Source organism: Eubalaena glacialis, chromosome 12, assembly GCF_028564815.1.
Source record: "Eubalaena glacialis isolate mEubGla1 chromosome 12, mEubGla1.1.hap2.+ XY, whole genome shotgun sequence".
NCBI classification, from domain to species: domain Eukaryota; kingdom Metazoa; phylum Chordata; class Mammalia; order Artiodactyla; family Balaenidae; genus Eubalaena; species Eubalaena glacialis.
The window spans coordinates 40,801,448-40,819,679 of record NC_083727.1 but is presented as its reverse complement, the minus strand read 5'-3'; the positions used below and the strand labels follow the sequence as shown (position 1 = coordinate 40,819,679).

The following is an 18,232-nucleotide window of genomic DNA, read 5'->3' as shown; positions in this document are numbered from 1 at the left end:
TTCCTAGTTGGGAAACCTTAACCTTGTTATTTCAATAGGTGCCACCACTGTTAGACAGCCAGATCAAAGATTCCATTTACTGATAATTCAGAAGCTAACATTCTATAGGTTAATAAATCAAACAGTCTTTAAATGTGATTTAGTATACCTTTTTTTCTGTTAAATTGCATTTTTACTACAAATCTTAAAAAGTGGCACTGTAAAAGTGAAAGATTAAAAGAAAATGACTTACAATAACACTCGTTGGGACTTCACGAAGAGAATATTCTTCTTTATTAGGAAGACCTTGATTGCCTACAAGCTCATAAACAGCAGGATAAGATAACAGGGTCACCAGTGCTAGAAAAGACTGGGGCGGGGGGAGGTGGGAGGGGGAGAAAAAAACCAATCGTTCAAATGGTTCATTTTTTTTTTTTAACCACATCCATGGAAGAGTCATTAATGCGAAGGGCAATTTTTAAAATAAGCCTAATCAATCCATATAACTGAAATATATGCATCTATGATAAGTACAAAATAGTTAACGTCAACAATAATCCATGTACTAACAATACATAACAACTGTAACAAAACATAAATGAGAACTGGAAAATGCTTTAAAATATCACATATCTCTTGAAAGTTAGGTTCTGACAAAAAATGAAATGAGCCATCATTCTCATTCTTTGCACTGTTATATCTGATGCATAAGAAAATATAAGAAAAATACTTTGCGGCTCTGGAGCAAGATAATAATAAATTCTATACATTATAGCACTCAGGTCACAAGGCTACCTTTATCCTTTAACTACATTCACCGGAAATTCAAGTAACCTAAATATAGTTATTAGAAAAAGCCATGGCTTTTCCTATCAAAACCAGCTCATTTTCTGGTGCAATCTTACCAAGTTAATCTCTCCGTGAAATTTTTAAGCTCCTGCTCTTGTCGTATCGACAAGAATCTGAATATTTTTCTCCAGCACAGTTCATTCTTTGGATTCCCTATGCAGAAGCATGCAGTGGTTGCCCATTACTAAACATCAGATCTAAACTCCTTAGCATGACTTTCAAGACACTTTACTAATTGACACTTTTCTTCTCTTCACAGTGTCAAAAGCCTCAATTCCCCCATTAAGTTTCTTCAGCTTGAAGTCACCACTGCAGTTAATCAAATCTGCCTGTGGTCTCCTTCAAGTGACTGCCACATATACAAACCTCTCTTATCCTACTAACGAGCTCCCTCTTGCCCTCCCACTTACTCATTATCCTACTTCATTAAGCTTTCAAATGTTTGCCACATTTTTTCTAGAAGGCTTTCCAATTAAGTCTGTCCACCTCTAGAAGGTCTGTATTCTGCCAATACTTGTATATTTAGTTTGTATTGTATTAATTGCACTTATTTGTAACTACTAAGTTTTCTGCTTGTCATTTTAAAATGTTCACTAGACTCAGAAATTCTGAGGATCAAACACATTAAGAATTTTCACTAAAATCAGAACACTGAGGTAATTAAAAGAATAGTTAATTCAATCTCTCATTTAATAGATGAGAAAACTTGAGGACCAGAGAAGTGAAGTGACTTGGCCAAAGACATATAATCAAAAAATTGGTAGCAGAACTAATCATATTTTATCTCCAGGCTAAGATTACTCATTACAGAACAAATAATCTTCAGACACTATTTAAAAGTATCACCCTTGCTCCGTAGTCCTGACTGTTCAATAAAATGTTCTGTGGTGATGGAAATGTTATGCTCTGAGCTGTACAATATGATAGTCACTAGCTACATGTGACTACTGATGAGCACTTAAGATATGATTAATGTAACTGAGGCTGAATTTTTAACTTTAGTTTTAAATTTACATAGCTATGTGGGGCTACTGTATCATTCTGCAAAAGCAAAGCTATAGAGAGAAGGAGGGAGGAACTGGACTGAAACTTTTAAATGTACCTTATTATATATTGAAGCTACATCATTGTTTCCTAAAATTTAAATCACAATTAAATTAAATCCCAAAAGAAAACAGAATCCCTAGGGAAGAATAATATCTAGATCTACAAGCTGGGCGCTCAGACTGTTTACCACAATGAGTTATTTCTAGATTTTTCAGCACGTTGTTCAGGGGAATGTACAATTTTTTTTAAGGAGAAAAGTTAATTATTAGTTTATATTGACATTTCTAATTCGAAGTCAAAGAAGTTAAATAAAATCCCTGCAACACTAAATTTGAATTAGAAATAGTTCCTAGGGATTAAGAATTAGTATTGTACCACTTTACGTAAAATTTAAGAATCCTGTACCCATACAGATTTGTATAACATTTTATAATTTGTTTGTCCTGTATGGTATAGCTGTTGTATGTTACCTTTAAGTAGAAAATAAATCCAACTATATATCAGTTTTCTTTTAAAGAGTCACATGTTACTTACAAGAAATTGAGAAAAACAACAGGCGAGTGAGTATATAACTATTTGAAATTTCTTCTTTTAATCCTAAAAACCCAAATATGTATCAGGTATTTTCCTTCAACCTAAAGAAATTCCTTTAGTATTATCTAAAGTGCAGGTTTGCTGTAAAATATTTTCTTAGCTTTTATTTTAAATTTATTTTGCTTTTATTATTTAAGAATATTTTTGCTGGATATAGAAATCTAGGTGGACTTTTGTTTTCCCTTCCCAACACATAAAATTTGTTTCGTTGACTTCTGGCGTGCACTGTTTCGAATGAGATACTGGCAAAGTTTTCTGCTGTTCCCCTGTATGTAATGTGTGACTTTCTATGCCTTCTTTCAAGATTTCCTCTTTAGCTTTAGTTTTCAGCAGTTTACGTGTCTACAGTGAGCCTTTCTGTGGTTTCTTTGTATTTTTATTTTCCTTCTTTGTATATTCTTCCTTGGGATTTACTAAGTTTTTTTGACCTATAAATTTATATCTTTCAATAAATTTGGAAGTTTTCAGCTATTATTTATTCAAAAAACTTTCTGCTCCATTCTCTCATATTCCTGGTGTTCCAATCACACATATCTTAATCCTTTTGATAAGGTCTCACAAAACACAACTTTTTCCTAATTTTTTTCTCTGCTTTTCGGACTCTAATTTCTATTGATTTATCTCACGTTCATTGAATTGAGATGACATTATTTCTTCTGTCATCTTTAAACCTTATGTTAAGCCCACCTAGAAAACTATCTCAGATAACTTTAGTTCTAGAATGTCAATCTGGTTCTTATATAGTTTCTGTACTAAGATTTCTAATTTGTTCATTCATTACAAGCATATTTTCTTTTACATGCTATTTATGATAATTGCTTTAAAATTCTTGGCAAATAATTCCAACTTCTACATTTCACAGTCAAGCTCTATCAGTTGCCTCTTCCCAGCAACATTTCTTTTATCCTTCATATGTCTAGTAATTTTGGATTATATTCCATATACTGTAAGGATATGTTGTGGAGATGCTGGATTTTGTTATATACCCCCCAAGGAGTGCTGATTTTAATTTAGTAGTTAACATGACTGAACTCAAATTCTAAATTCTGACCCCTTGTGGTAGGTGAGATCTGTTAAGTTCAAGTATATAGTTTGAGGGACAGTCACATATTTGGACAGAGTACATACACAGAGTTTGGAGGGCCTGATATGTGCCCCTCCTTCCATATTCCAGTTGTTGTGTAGCCCTAAGCTTTGTGTTCTGGTTTTTCAGGCTTGTTACAGTATGGATTTCTATCTGTGGAGCATCAACTGGTACTTGCCCTCAGGTGTAAATCTGTTAAATCCAGAATCTCTAGCAGTAACATTCTCTTCATCCACATATTGACTTCTCTCCATTTTTTGCCTATTTTTAGATATTCCAGTTGGCTTATTTTTCCTGAGTTTTAAGTGTTTTCTCCTGGAGGAAACTAGTCCACTATTACAGAAAGCAGAAAAGCAGAAATTCTGATTTTTAAAAAATTTTATGATACCCTTTGAATGAAAAATTCCTAAGCCACCATAAAGTCAAAGTCAGGAAGCATTTAATTTTAGTGAAAATTGGTGAACATATTAAATATATAAAAGTCATTAAATTATAATAAACCTCTGAGTGCCTAAGAATTTATTTTGCCACATTACTATATACTATATGCTATATACTATAGCATCTTCTGCCCACCCCCTCCTTCAAATAATCATGACAATTTTCTATTAGATTCGAGTCTAAGTGTTCAAAGCTTTCTTAGTTTTGGTTGGTTGGTTTTTGTTTCAGCTTTGTTTTTTACTTCCAGTTTGAGATAATTGATATATAACACTGCATAAGTTAAAGGTGTACAGCATAATGATTTGACTTACATACATCAGGAAATGATGACCATAAGTTTAGTGAACATCCATCATCTCATATAGATACAACATTAAAGAGAAAAAAAAAATTTCCTTGTGATGAGATTTCTTAGGATTTACTCAACAATTTTCATATAACATAAAGAAGTGGTAATTACATTAATCATATTGTACATTATATCCCTACTACTTACTTATAACTGAAACTTTGTACATTTTGACCACCTTTACCACCATAAAGATATTACACTATTATTGACTATATTCACCACTATACATTTCATCACATTGACTCATTTATTTTGTACTGAAAGTGTGTATCTCTTAATTTCCATCACCTATTTCACTCATTCCCCCACCGCACAGGTGGCAACCACCTGTCTATTGTGAATCTATGACTGTTATGTTTGTTCATTTGCTTCATTTTTTAGATTCCACGTATAAGTGAAATCATATGTTAACTTTTTTATCTTCTACAAATTAGTAAATGATGTTTTTTCTTCACATATTCACATTCATAGACAGTGCAGCCTTGTTGCTGTAGTTGTTCATATTTGACCAAATATTATTCATATTAATTTTAACTTCAAAAATATTTTTTGAATAAAGCAACATATAGGAAAAACCTTAAACATAAAGTTTTGTGGATAGTTATAAAAATCTCATTTTACAATAAATTCCAGAACTTACAATACAAAAAAAAAAAAGTGAAATCATATGGTATTTGTCTTTCTCCATCTGACTTATTTTACTTACCATAATACTCTCTAGGTCCATCCATGTTGTCATAAATGGCAAGATTTCATTCTATTCTATGGCTGAGTAATATTTCATTCTATACCTATACCACATCTTCTTTATCCATTCATACATCAGTGAATGTTGAGAGTTTCATAAATGAATGTTGAATTTTGTCGAACACTTTTTCTGCATCTATTGAGATGATCATATGATTTTTATTCTTCAATTGTTAATGTGGTACATCACAACAACTGATTTGCAGATACTGAACCATCCCTGCATCCCTGGGATAAATCCACTTGATCATGGTGTATGATCCTTTTAATGTATGGTTGAATTTGATTTGCTAGTATTTTATTGAGGATTTCTGCAACTACATTCAGTGATATTGGCCTGTATTTTTTATTTTTTTCACAGTCTTTTGTTGTGGAATCAGGGTGATGCCGGCCACATAGACTGAATTCTGATGCATTCCTTCCTCTCAAACTTGTAATAGTTTGAGAAAGAAAAGCATTAACTCTTTAAATGTTTGGTATCATTCACCTGTGAAGCCATCTGATCCTGGACTTTTGTTTGTTGGGAGTTTTTAAAAATTATTGATTCAATTTCGTTACTGGTCATCTGTCTGTTCATATTTTGTATTTCTTCCTGATTCAGTCTTGGGAGATGGATAAATTCCTAGAAATATACAATTTCTTCTAGGTTGTCCACTTTATTGGCATATAATTGTTCATAGTAATATCATGATTTCTGTGGTATTGACTGTAACTTCTTTTTCATTTCCAATTTATTTGGCTCCTCTCTTTTCTTGAGAAGTCTGGCTAAAGGTTTATCAATTTTATTTATCTCTTCAAAAAACCAGCTCTTAGTTTCACTGATCTTTTCTATTGGTTTTTTAGTCTCTATTTCTGCTTTGATTTTTATTATTTCTTTCCTTCTATTAAATTTGGGTTTGTTTGTTCTTTTTCTACTTCCTTTGAGTCGGCATTTGTTGTTTTGCTTTTTTAGTATGTCTGGTGTGTAGTTTATTAATTGAGAAAAATCATAGTAGGAATATCCTAAAAGAAAAACGTCTTGCAAGACAATTCCCAGGGAACACTGGTATTTGTCTTTTACTAAGTTTATTTTAAAAATAAAAATTTAGAAATGAAAGAAAGGAAGGAAAAAAATTAGGAAAGGCTGCTGGTTGTAACTGAGTAGAGATTAAGGTCTGGATGAAGTAATTTGAGAGAGATATTTCAAATCTATACATTGTTAGTTAAATTATTTCTTACCTTTTGACAGCTTCGGTCAATAGGGTCCACTGGAGTAGATTTGGGATGGGTTACTCTAACATCATCTCTTCCACATTCCAGATTAGCCCATAATTCAGTTAAAAGTGCATTAATAAACCCTAAGAAGAATTTTACATCATATTTATAATATACTACTTCTTTGGATTATGGAGGAAAGACATAATTATCCTTCTGACAAGACTGGTCCACACTGACAGAAGACATACTTGTATCCTGTACAAGAAATAACCTCTAACCTTGGTAGAAATTATATCTGCTATTGTTAATATACATTTATGATGCCTCATTATCATATAACTATGGAATGCCTAAACTCTCAAAGACTATTTCCCTAGAGGACTGAATTTTGAGCCCCAGTTTTTATCCTTTAGCCAATAACCTCTCTGAGCATGTTTTCCTGAAAAAAATAAGGTTTACATTTTACTCAGCAAATAAGCTAATAGTGAAATGCAGCCTGAAAGCTGGGGTGTATGTGTGTAAGGAAGGAGGTATCCCAGAGGCACAGTAAGCATCCAAAGAGTGTGTGTTCCCCTTCTTTAATGTAACAATTTTTTTGTATTTCCATATGCTTAGAACAATTCTCCACTTCATACAACTTCTGGCTCTATACAGTCTTTAAATTCTCCTGAGTCAGATACTATAAATCTAAATGAAAGTGATTATTAAGCCCTATTATCAAATTCCTTTATGAGGAATGAAAGCATATGGAAAGGTGCAAAACAGAACACCTAATCATAAATCAGTAAGTTCGTAATAACACATTAGAGCAGAAAGGGTCCTCTGGTATAATGGAAAACATATAGGCTCTGAAATCGAAAATAGCAGTGTTCAAGTTACAAATCTGCCAGCTTGTTAGTTATATGTCCTTGAATCTTTTGACTTCTAAGAGCATCAGTTCCCGATTTGAAAGCTGAAAAAGTGTTGCATTTGAGGGTTGCCATAAAGTGTAAATGGGACGATATACACAGAGGTCCTAATATAGTACCAAGACATCAGAGGAACTCGAACAGTGTTAGTCTTCCTTCCTTTGTCCTATGAAAAACTGCATTTAATCCTCTCAAGAAAAGTTGGATACTATGAGGTTTAGAAGCTTAATGACTTGAGCAACAAGAAAATCTGGGATTGAATCCAGTCTTCAAATGTTTCCATTAATGTGTCCCTCAGTACTATAAATAAATTGGATTTTATTTTAAGTAAAAGAGTAAGTGGCTCAGCTTAGGACAGCTTCTGCAAGAAACGTGTTTCATCAGTATTCCAAATTAGTCCAGCCAAAAAATATTTAAGATACACTATAGAAAAATATTTACATTTGAGGAGAGAATCAATAGTGACCACTGATGTTATGATTCTTCACTTCTAAGACTTAAATATAATCACAGCATCTCTATTAGAGATTACATCTTGTCTCTGGTTCAGGGTTCAGATAACCTTAATATACAATATATTAAATCTCCCAATGTTAGAATGTCTTAAAAATCCAATCTGTAGTAGATAATATTCAATACATGCCAACTACAAACTCCAAAAATAGCGGTGAAAATTAAGTGGGTGAGAGAGAATCTTTCAAGAAAGGAAGAGAAAAAGGAATAAGAAAATGGCATGTATGTGTGATAACTATTATGACTGGAAATCTTGACTTATATATAATTCACTGAAACTGAGCATTAAATCCCATCAGATGCAATTATACCAAGAGAGGATGACAAACTGTTGATTTATAAGATGAAGGCTTCTTAAAGCCATCAAGTATATCTCAGTTTAGGTCATTATGCACCATTGTTCTGAGGAAAGAAAAAATTTATATATATTTTTACAGAGAAAAAAAAAATTCCTAGTGGGATTTCATGGAAGAGAAAAGGTAAAAAGGAAATCCCAGTAACATTCTTTTACCTAAGGTCTAACTTGGGAAAAAGAACTTTAGAGTGAAATACCTGATACTTGATCATGGCAGTTAAATTTTGTATAGACTCGCTCATTTTATTTAAATTATAATTTTAAAGAACTTACCTGAACTTTGTAGTGCTATTGCACCTGCCGCTGTTGATGCCACTTGTGTAACCAGAACTCCATAGCCAAACTTTTTATGCCTGCTGACCTAACATAAATAAGGAACAATGAGAAGCAGGAAAACACAGAATGTTAATAGTTTATTTAACATGTTACACGTAGAGTTACTGATTTCTTTATTAAAATGCTGGACAGTCTTTCAAGGAAAGATAACAAGAGCAGAAAAAACTCAAACTCTAACAATCAGTGAGTTAATACTAATGTAATATTTTTGATAATCTTGTTTCAGAGATCTAGGTTCTGGAACCAGCCCTAAAACTATGTTGCTTCATGACCATAAACAAGTCACTATGTCTCTAAGTCTCTTTATATATAAAATAAGGGACTTTGGACCAGACGAAGAGAAACTCCTTCCAATTCTAATTTCTGTTATCTTACTATTTTATTCTTTAGGTTGGTTCTTCGATAATAAATTCTCATTAATTAATCTGTATTGACTGCCAGTTTTTTAACTGGGCTTTCAAATAAACAACTTTAAAAAGAATAATGGTATCTTCTTAAAAATGACGGTTTTAGAGGCAATGTGATTTTTTTTCCTAAAGAAGGAAGTTATATACACGCACACGCACACACACACACACAATCTTCATTTAATATACAGGTTTCTAAACAACATTGTAGAAAACCTTAAATAATTTGTTATTTCACAAAGAATATCATTCGTGTATTCATGGTACAGTTCAGAAGTATCTCTTAGCAGAAATCAGAATAAGAAAATAACAAAGACATTATAAAATATTCCTCCTTCCTCAGACTTTATAGGTCAGCCTGATCTTAGACAAAGTGTTTGACTTCTAAACAGAGCTAACCATTTAGAATTTGTATTTTTCAACATTTCATTAAAAGGATAAGGATATGTTTTTATCAAATTTTAAAAATATAAACTATACATTCCATTTTAGGGGCAAAAAAAAAAAAGGTGAGGGGTGGGACGACTAAAAGACCATGGGAAAGAATTAGGTTTATTTCTTAAATTTTTTTGCTGCTCATCTCTATAAATTTGCCTTCCTTTTCCATTTTTATTACTCTTATTTTCCATTTTCCTTAATTTATCATCCATTAGTTCCGCAGTGGGATAACACCGAAGTACAGCAAGATAAATGTCTATCTTTTTTCCCACTTGCCTTCTTCCATGACAATGGAAAAAACACCTTACTCATCAATCATCCCAAAGGACACTGCTGATTCAGATATTAGTAGCCACAGGGGTCTTCCAGATCAACACTAAATACTAAAAAGGAAAGGCAGAGGAAAACTTCAGAGAAGCTAGAGAGGCTTCACTAAACAAGACTTAGATTTCATGGACACTGTTAAGACTAATCTGAGTTCTAGTAGTAATGCCATCAATAACTACATGTGTGAACACAAGCAGATCATTTATAACCGGCCTGGATCTCCAATTTCTCTTCAGCAAAATTAAGGAAAGTCTAGTTGCTTTCTTACAAGATAACTGAGAATCTAAATGTTCAAAAAATGTCTTGAATGGTGTAAATCAACATTAAACTATTGTACTAAATTATATGGTTGTAAGTTACTGATGTCCAGGGAACAACATCTTCTATTACAACGAACAGTATATTACAAAGGAAGACCAGATTGTTTTAAAATTTATGAATATAAAAAAATGACATCTAGTCTTAGGTATATTATCACAACAGTGAAAAGCTATGTCTGCATGGCCTCAAGAATCTGAATGAGAAAGAAAGATATCTTTCAGTTGCTTGAATATTTTCAAAAATGGAAAGGAAAAAAAAAAAAGGAAACCCAAATGGTTAACTAGTACACAAGGAGAAATTCAAACTCACCAGCAGATCAAAACACAATTTATGTAAACTAAAAGCGTGAAAACCTTCTATATTTGCTATAATCTAAATGTCTATCTCCTCTCAAAATTCCTATGTTGAAATCCTAAGCACTGGAAGTAATGGTAGGAAGTGGAGCCTTTGGGAGGCTATTAGGTTGTGAAGGTAGAGAGTGCTCAGGAATGGAATTAGTGCTCTTATAAAAAAAGATCCCCAAGAGGCCCTAGCCCCTTCTGCTAGGCTACAATAAGAAGTCTGAACATCAAGAGACAATAGCTTCCAGAGATAAAGGAAACACTTTTAAAAGCATATCTATGATCCTAAGAAGCCCTGATGTCTAGGGATATTTACTTTAACAGCAAAATGATGAATATACCTCAATGATCTCTGTCTGATAAAGGGCTAAATTTATAGTAAATTTTATTTAACAGTACCAATAACAAAACCCCTCTACAAATATATTTATTTCTTCCAAAATGTGAACCCTAAACTCTCAATGACACATACACTTAGACTCAGAAGGTTTTTCTCCTGGAATTCCACCGAGTTTCAGTATAGCCAGATGTTTGATATCATATTTATAAAACATCTAGATGATTAACTGAGTTTTTCAATTTCATCCAGTTGTTTCAGCCTGTAAAATACTCATAGATACCAACATCAACTCTCTAAAGCTTTCCTGAAAAAATATCATTAAATATTACAATGCTACATGGTTTTTTAATTGAGGTTTAATAATCTCTTCACACAAAGAAAACAGAATAATGTTCTTAATGGCTTTTACAGAAAGGAAAGTTCCTTTTGCCTGTGGCAGATGGTAATTCACACCTGTAATTCTTTTGCGTATTGGTTGAACATAAATGTCACACATTCATTGATGGCACCTGTTCTTTGAAGAAGTTGTAGTCCTTTGGGAGTGGCAGCAAAATTTAGTAAATCGTCTAACAAATTCTCTTCCCAAGCCATACTGAAACAGGTAAAAAGAAAGGTATGAACGTCTTTATTATACTCAAAACTGGAAAAAAACAAACAAACAAAAAACAGCTTACTACTAACAATTAAATTTATAGAGTACACATTAGCTGCAAAGTACTCAAATGTTTAAAAATAAGATAAACATCATAGTTTCCTTGACAGTGAGTTGTTTTTCTTATTTCTTCTATCCAATAATTTTCCTTCACTAAATGAATCAAATATTAACCGCACATGTCAGCATTTTCATTACACCTAGATTCTCTCAACCAGGTCTTAATTTCATTCTGTTTTCCTATTATAATTCTGCTGTGCCTGGATTCCCCAAGCCCCAACTTTCCATTATTTCTATACTTTCTCTTCATTAAAGAAAAGATCTGTCAGTATTTGTCTTCTGACTTTCTAAAGCATATCAGGCATTTTATCTTTATTTTCACTGGTTCTCAGTCTTACTTTTGGAGAATAACATTTTTTCTCAGAATACTTCTAAAAGGCCAGTAACATTCTCCAGAGAAAAAGAAAAGACAAAGAAAACAACTTGAAACATTCAGAAGACACACAGTAAATAGGAGAGTCAGAGCTAGCAATCTGGAAACACAGGAGAGGATATCAGCACTTCATCTGAAGTACCAGAAGTAAGAGAAAATTTTCTACCCACCCTACTGGATATTCCTACTTGCCTAGAAAAAGACCTGGATATTAAAATAGGTCAAAATCAAATGTTTATATGTACAGTGAAACAGAGCATGGGAAAGTGTGCCTTTTTTTGCCCAAGGAAGTTTCAGAAGTATGTCTTGAAACTGGTAAGAGATTTGAAATCCAGAACTTTTCTGATCAGAAAAGGAACAATCAGTATATGCTGACACATATCGATCAGTGATCACACAGCAATGGTCAAAGATATAACCATGTTCAAACACAAAATAAATATACCTTGGACAAAGAAGTAGGACTAGTTCTCAGGCAAATGCAAGTAATGGAAACCAAATTTGGCTCCAATAGGATATAACGGACTCAAAGAGTTGCATATGAGATGTATGACCAGCGGTAAGCTCACTGATTAAGATTCATGACTGGGTAAGACTACTAAAAATAATATACATTTAACTAAAATTAAAATATATAATTTATATACCTAAAGAAAATATATAAACAAAATACTTATATATGTATAAAACTGACTAAAATTGGGGCTTTTGACAAGCCATAAGCCTAGGGAGACTTGAGGATACAGAAAAAGCTTCATTTCTAGAAATGAGCAGATAATCAATTCATCTTCTAACTTTTAACAGTATATGCAATATCCTCATCATCACCGATAGGAGCCTCAAAATGCCAATACAATGTTTATTTAAAACATAGGGGTAGTAAAAGAAAAAAACATAAAACTGCTGGACAGGGAAGAAAGAATATAGAAATAGAAACTGGGGGAAATGAGGGAGGGCAGAAGGGAGGAAAGTAGTGAAGGAAAAAAAGACTCATTTTTAAAGGGACTTGCAATCAAACTTCAAAAGACATCTAAAGCTAAGAGCCAGCAGAATCAACATTCATTAAATGAATCCATTCCAGCTGAAATAATTTAGAAATAATGATTAGCTTTATTTATGATACTCAAAGGAAATTTTTTAATCTTCCATTAAAACTGAAGCAAAAAGCAGAAATGAAAAACAGGTAGATATTTAAAAAAAAAAACCCATTGGAAATCTTGGAAGTATTTGTTTAAAAACCCACTTAAAAAGCAAATAGGGGGACTTCCCTGGTAGCGCAGTGGATAAGAATCTGCCTGCCAATGCAGGGGACACGGGTTTGAGCCCTGGTCCAGGAAGATCTCACATGCCGCAGAGCAACTAAGCCCGTGCGCCACAACTACTGAGCCTGCATACCACAACTACTGAAGCCTGCACACCTAGAGCCCATGCCCCGTAACAAGAGAAGCCACTGCAATGAGAAGCCCGTGCACCACAACGAAGAGGAGCCCCCACTTGCCGCAACGAGAAAGCCTGCGCGCAGCAACAAAGACCCAACACAGCCAAAAACAAATTAATTAATTAATTAATTTAAAAAAGCAAATGGGAAAACTCTCAGCCACAAAGAATTATTGAATTGAATGGTAGCTAGATAAGAAATAAATGTTTGAGAAAACAGATGAGACAGAACATACTAAAAGTTTTCAAATACATCTAGTAAAAGCTTCAAGAGAAGAGAAGAAATATTTGAAAAATACTAAGAATTTTCTAGATTTGAAGAAAGATGCCAGTCCAGTCTATCGATCAAAAGAACATTCAAAGTACCAAGCAGGAGTTAATCAACTATACTCCAAAATAAAATAAAAATTAAAAAAAAAAAAAGTACCAAGCAGGATAAACTTAAGTCACACAGAAATAGCAAACATCCCAAAAAAGAAATTAAAAGCTATGAGAGAGAAAAGATATGACCTATAAAATAAAAGTGATTATACTAACAGGTTTATCAGTTACTACTTATTCTAGAAGACAGTGGAGTAAAGCCTCAAATAATAATAAGAAATGATTGTCTATCAAACTTTGATACCCAGAAAAACTACCATTTAGAGGAGAGAGAATGTGAGCCCTCAAAAGCTGTGGACGGGGTGGGGGTGGTCTGTGTGGGCTGGAAGGAGAATAGCTACTATCAGACACAGAAAGATAAGGACAGTTTACTACCCTCAAACCGTTAAGAACAATTAAAGGATAACTATATTTAGAAACTTATTAGGGAAAAAAGTGAGCCTATCAGAAAGAACGGCCTACAAGTTTCAACAAATGGCGTAAAATAATAAACATGTCAAAAAATTTAATATCTGTGTGAATAAATAAATCAGGTGATTAAAAAATATAAAACCAAAATTCTGGATAACTATAACAAGACAGAGTCATGGAGTACTTAGAGGAGCAGCAACTGGTCAAAGTATGCTAAACTCCATAACGCTTTTCAAAACATGATATAAATACCCAATTACTTTATACTTTCTTAGAAAAATATATGGTTAAATATGTATATTGAGAATTTAGGAACAACCACTTAAAAAAAAAGAAAAACAGTGACTTATAAAGTCAAAACCAAGGGAAAAACAGGATAAAATTTATTGATCTAAGATAAGGCAATAAAGGGAGAAAAGCAAAGAAAATAGAATATAAATAGAAAGTACAAAATAAGAAAAATAAGCCCCAAATATCAGCATTGTGAAAATGTAAAAAACTTCAACTCATCTAGTAAAAAATAGAGATTGTCAGACTGGATAAAAATTCAAAATTTACTGTTCTGAACGATAGGAAATAAAGGGATGAAAATTATACTTCGTGTTAACAGGCTGACCCAACCTCCATCTAAATTCCTTTTTCATCAACTCCCATCCAGCAAGAAGTGGCCATACAGCAAATCCAGTAAGATGTTCACAAAAAATGTTAATGAGAAGAGACTTCTTTCCTAAATAAAAGACAAAGCATCATGAAAAGAAGCCATTTGTCTCTACAACCTTTTTCCTCTTCAAAAGCAGCTGTAAGTCTAGAGGTTAGCCATTGTGCAAACTTGAGGGCAAAAAACCCCCCAAAAACATTAATAATGAAAAAGAAAAGGAGGCTGGGTCTCAAACCACATCAGTAACTCAATGCCTGGGTAGTATTCCATGAGATTTCTTGCTTTATGAGAAAAAAGAAAGCCTTACTGAGCTATCTGCAATCAGACACATTCTTAACTCATGTACTCTGCAAATACTAACTGAAGCCAAGTATATTTACACTATTAGTAATATACAGGATAAAACTTAAGGCAAAGCATAATGAAATACTATATAATAAAAAGTGCCCAAGAAACAGTGAATTATGATCCTAATAGCATAAAATATAAGTATGTAAAACAAAACCCCAGAATTACAAAGAGAAATGGACAAATCAACTTTTATAGTGAATGATTATACATATGCAGACAAAACAAAATATTGGTGGAAATATTAAAAACTTAGAATATCTCTACTTCCAATAAAAAACATAAAATAGTCTTTTCAAGCAAGGACAGATTTTTGTTTTGATTGACCCTGTACTACAACACAAAATCTCAACCAACCTAAAAGGATACATATCATACAATCTATGTTTTCTGAAAAGAACAGAAATGAATTAGAAGTCAACAGTAAAATATAGTAGTAAAAAAAAAACAAACTACGTTTGGAAACTTAAATGTATTCCAAATATTTCATGGATTTAAAGAGTAAAATCAAGATAGAAATTTCTCAATATTTATAAGAGCTTAATAATGAAAGTGCTACATATCAAAATGTCTTAAAGTTAGAATGGCTGATGTAGATTCCTTCTTTTAATATCCATTCTCAATCCCCTTTCACTTGCTTTCCTGTATTACTAAAGTGAGGGAAGGAGAGAAGATAGAGAGGGAAAGAGAACATTAGCAAAATCAAAAACTGGTCTTTGCATAAACTAATGCAAATAAATTGGTGGGGGGCAGCAAAAAATACTATGAATCAAAAAATGAGAAATAACTACAGCTAAAGAAATTTTTTTAACATCACGAGAATACTTTGTACAAATTAACACCAAAAAAGTAAATATTCAGATTAAAAAAATGTTTTTTAGAAAATATAGCAAAAGTCACTCAAGCAGAAATAAAAACCTTGAATGAACTATTAGCCATTAAAGAAATTGTTTTTAAAAAGTCTACCCCGACTCCCCCCAAGTAAAAACACAGGCAAAAAACTTACAGGTTGTATCATATAATTCTGAGAAAGTTAATATACTTCAGTTTATCGTTTCTCCTATTAACCTAGCATTTAATTCTCCCTTCAAATTATAGTGAAGACACTCAATGTTTCAAAACAGAAGGAAGATCTAAGCTACTGAATTTGTTTATCGTCCTTGGAGAACCCTCCCCCCTAGGACAATAGGCAATGATCACACTGCTTTATTAGCTTATGAGAACTCCATTTTTTGAATGGTTAGATATTATAGAGTGCATAGTATAGACACTCTCATGGCAATTAAGTTTTAGGTGTTTATTTCTTTGGGATCATAGGCTGTTTTTGCAGATCAAAGATTCCCCCATTACTTCAACCTCTAGTTTTACCAAAGGTCCCTTGGTAATTGGTTGGGGCAGGTTGGGCATCATTAGTTTTTTTGTGATTACATTCTTCTCTACAGTCACCCTAAGGATGGTCCCTAAGTAATTTGCAGTCACTGCAATCACCGATATCAAACTAGCCTCGTAGAAATTTCATCTGGGGTTGCATTTCAAAGTCTAGATTTAAGACATAACCTATGATGACTACACAGCAGCTTCTACCTTCTCTATAGTATTGTAAGCACCACTAAATGAAAGGATGGAAAGGAAATCCCCAACATACACTGTCAGAAAATAAGATCAAAATGCCTAACATTAGTCTGTCAGAGGCTCAAAAATATAGATTTTAACAACTTACTCTTCATTTTACCCTACTCAATAAGACTAAGATCTCAGTCTTACCATCAGTGTCCTTATTTAGAAACCAGTGCCTGGTGGTAGGAGAAGTGTTATTCATTCAGTAATTCAACCACGCTATCAAGCACCTGCTACATGCTGGAGACAAGTTAGTCTAGTTAACTGGCCAAAATGATTTTATGCTCAAGTTTTACCAAACTACGATGGAACAAATAATGCCCATCTCATACCAACTTTTCAATCAATGCAGAAGATACTCAACAACTCCATGAGATCATTTGATTTTGATGACAAAAATGAAAACCGTTGTATTTTATCAAAAACTATTAAACCTTTGTTTCTAAGACAGTAATATCAGATACTGAAGGAACCTCCTTTTCCCCTAGCATCAAGTTTACACATGGAGCACATTCCCCACCCAGTTTAACACTGCTTGCCTCTCTCCACCTAATCACTCACTCCTCCCCACTGAAGAAGGGACTCAGGAGATTTGTAGGATGACCTAAGCATGATTGGCTAAGCAATGCCTCTCCTCCAGTCCACCACTTCTTTGTGACCCAGCTACCTGTAGGAAGCACACAGTCTGCTTGGTTCTACTACGTAGTTAAGTTTGATCTTTGTAAGCTCTGCCTCTGGGGGTGATGGAAGCCTATCCACTGCTGATAGTGAAAGAAGGGTAAATCTGTCTAATTCTTCTGATCTTGGGAAGCCTATGTTATTCAGTGTTTTGATTTCCTTGACTTCTTTATCTCTATTAATTGGTTCACAACACAGGAGAGAAGGAGTGACATATAATTTATTAGTTCCCTCAGACTCTAACATCAGAATCTAAAAATATTACTGACAGTAAAACGTGTTAAATACATTGACTATGTTCCCTCTCACTGCTAGTCTGTTGACCACACTATCTCTTCCACCCGAAATAATGTTCTCCCCTTTTTAGACAGTTAATATCCATGTATCCGTTTTAACTTAGTTTAATAACAACTTCTTCTGGAAAGATTTCCCCAAGTTAGCTCCCAAAGGACCCTGAATGACCCCTATCATAAATTTAGCATGCTATATTGCCACACTGTATTAACTTATTTGTATTTTACACTACACAATAAGTTCTCTAAGGTATATAGGTATACTCAGAACTCAGCAAAGTACTTGGTCCAATAAATGGCTGAATGAATGAGTAGAAAATGAACGCATGAATGAAAATGATAAATCATAGATCGAAGAAAACAGATCTAGAAATTACCTGAAAAATGAATTGCAGCAACATTTTTACTCACTCCCTCATGCAAAGAAAAAGATGGCAGTCGATTTAAGTTTCACAACTATATCAGAAAAAAAAAACTATAACTGATTTTTAGAAAATTAACTATTTGTTGAACGATTACATCATTAAGGAAATGTAAAAGGCTTTGTTTGACTTTTTTTTTTTTTGAGTTAAACTATGCCTACCTAAAGAAAAATGGTGACTTTTTAAATTTCTCTTAACTAAACATCACTTAAAGTTCTAATTATCTTTGTAGATTATGCCGACATTCAATTAAAAAGAGACTCCAGGAACACATCACCAGATCTTAAAATATATATATATATATATATATATATTCCCTATTAATC

At 33.2% G+C, this 18,232-nt stretch overlaps 1 protein-coding gene across 1 annotated transcript in view; it reads right to left on the bottom strand.

Annotated features, from left to right (window-relative positions):
* The window catches only part of TBC1D32 (TBC1 domain family member 32), a 186,016-nt gene that overhangs the window by 102,822 nt on the left and 64,962 nt on the right, over positions 1–18,232 (bottom strand). The window contains exons 19-22 of the mRNA XM_061206963.1: positions 11,030–11,168; positions 8,340–8,427; positions 6,312–6,430; positions 233–349 (exon numbers count right to left, since the gene is read on the bottom strand). Of these exons, the coding sequence (XP_061062946.1) occupies positions 233–349; positions 6,312–6,430; positions 8,340–8,427; positions 11,030–11,168 (463 nt within the window). The remainder of the gene's footprint in view (positions 1–232; positions 350–6,311; positions 6,431–8,339; positions 8,428–11,029; positions 11,169–18,232) is intronic.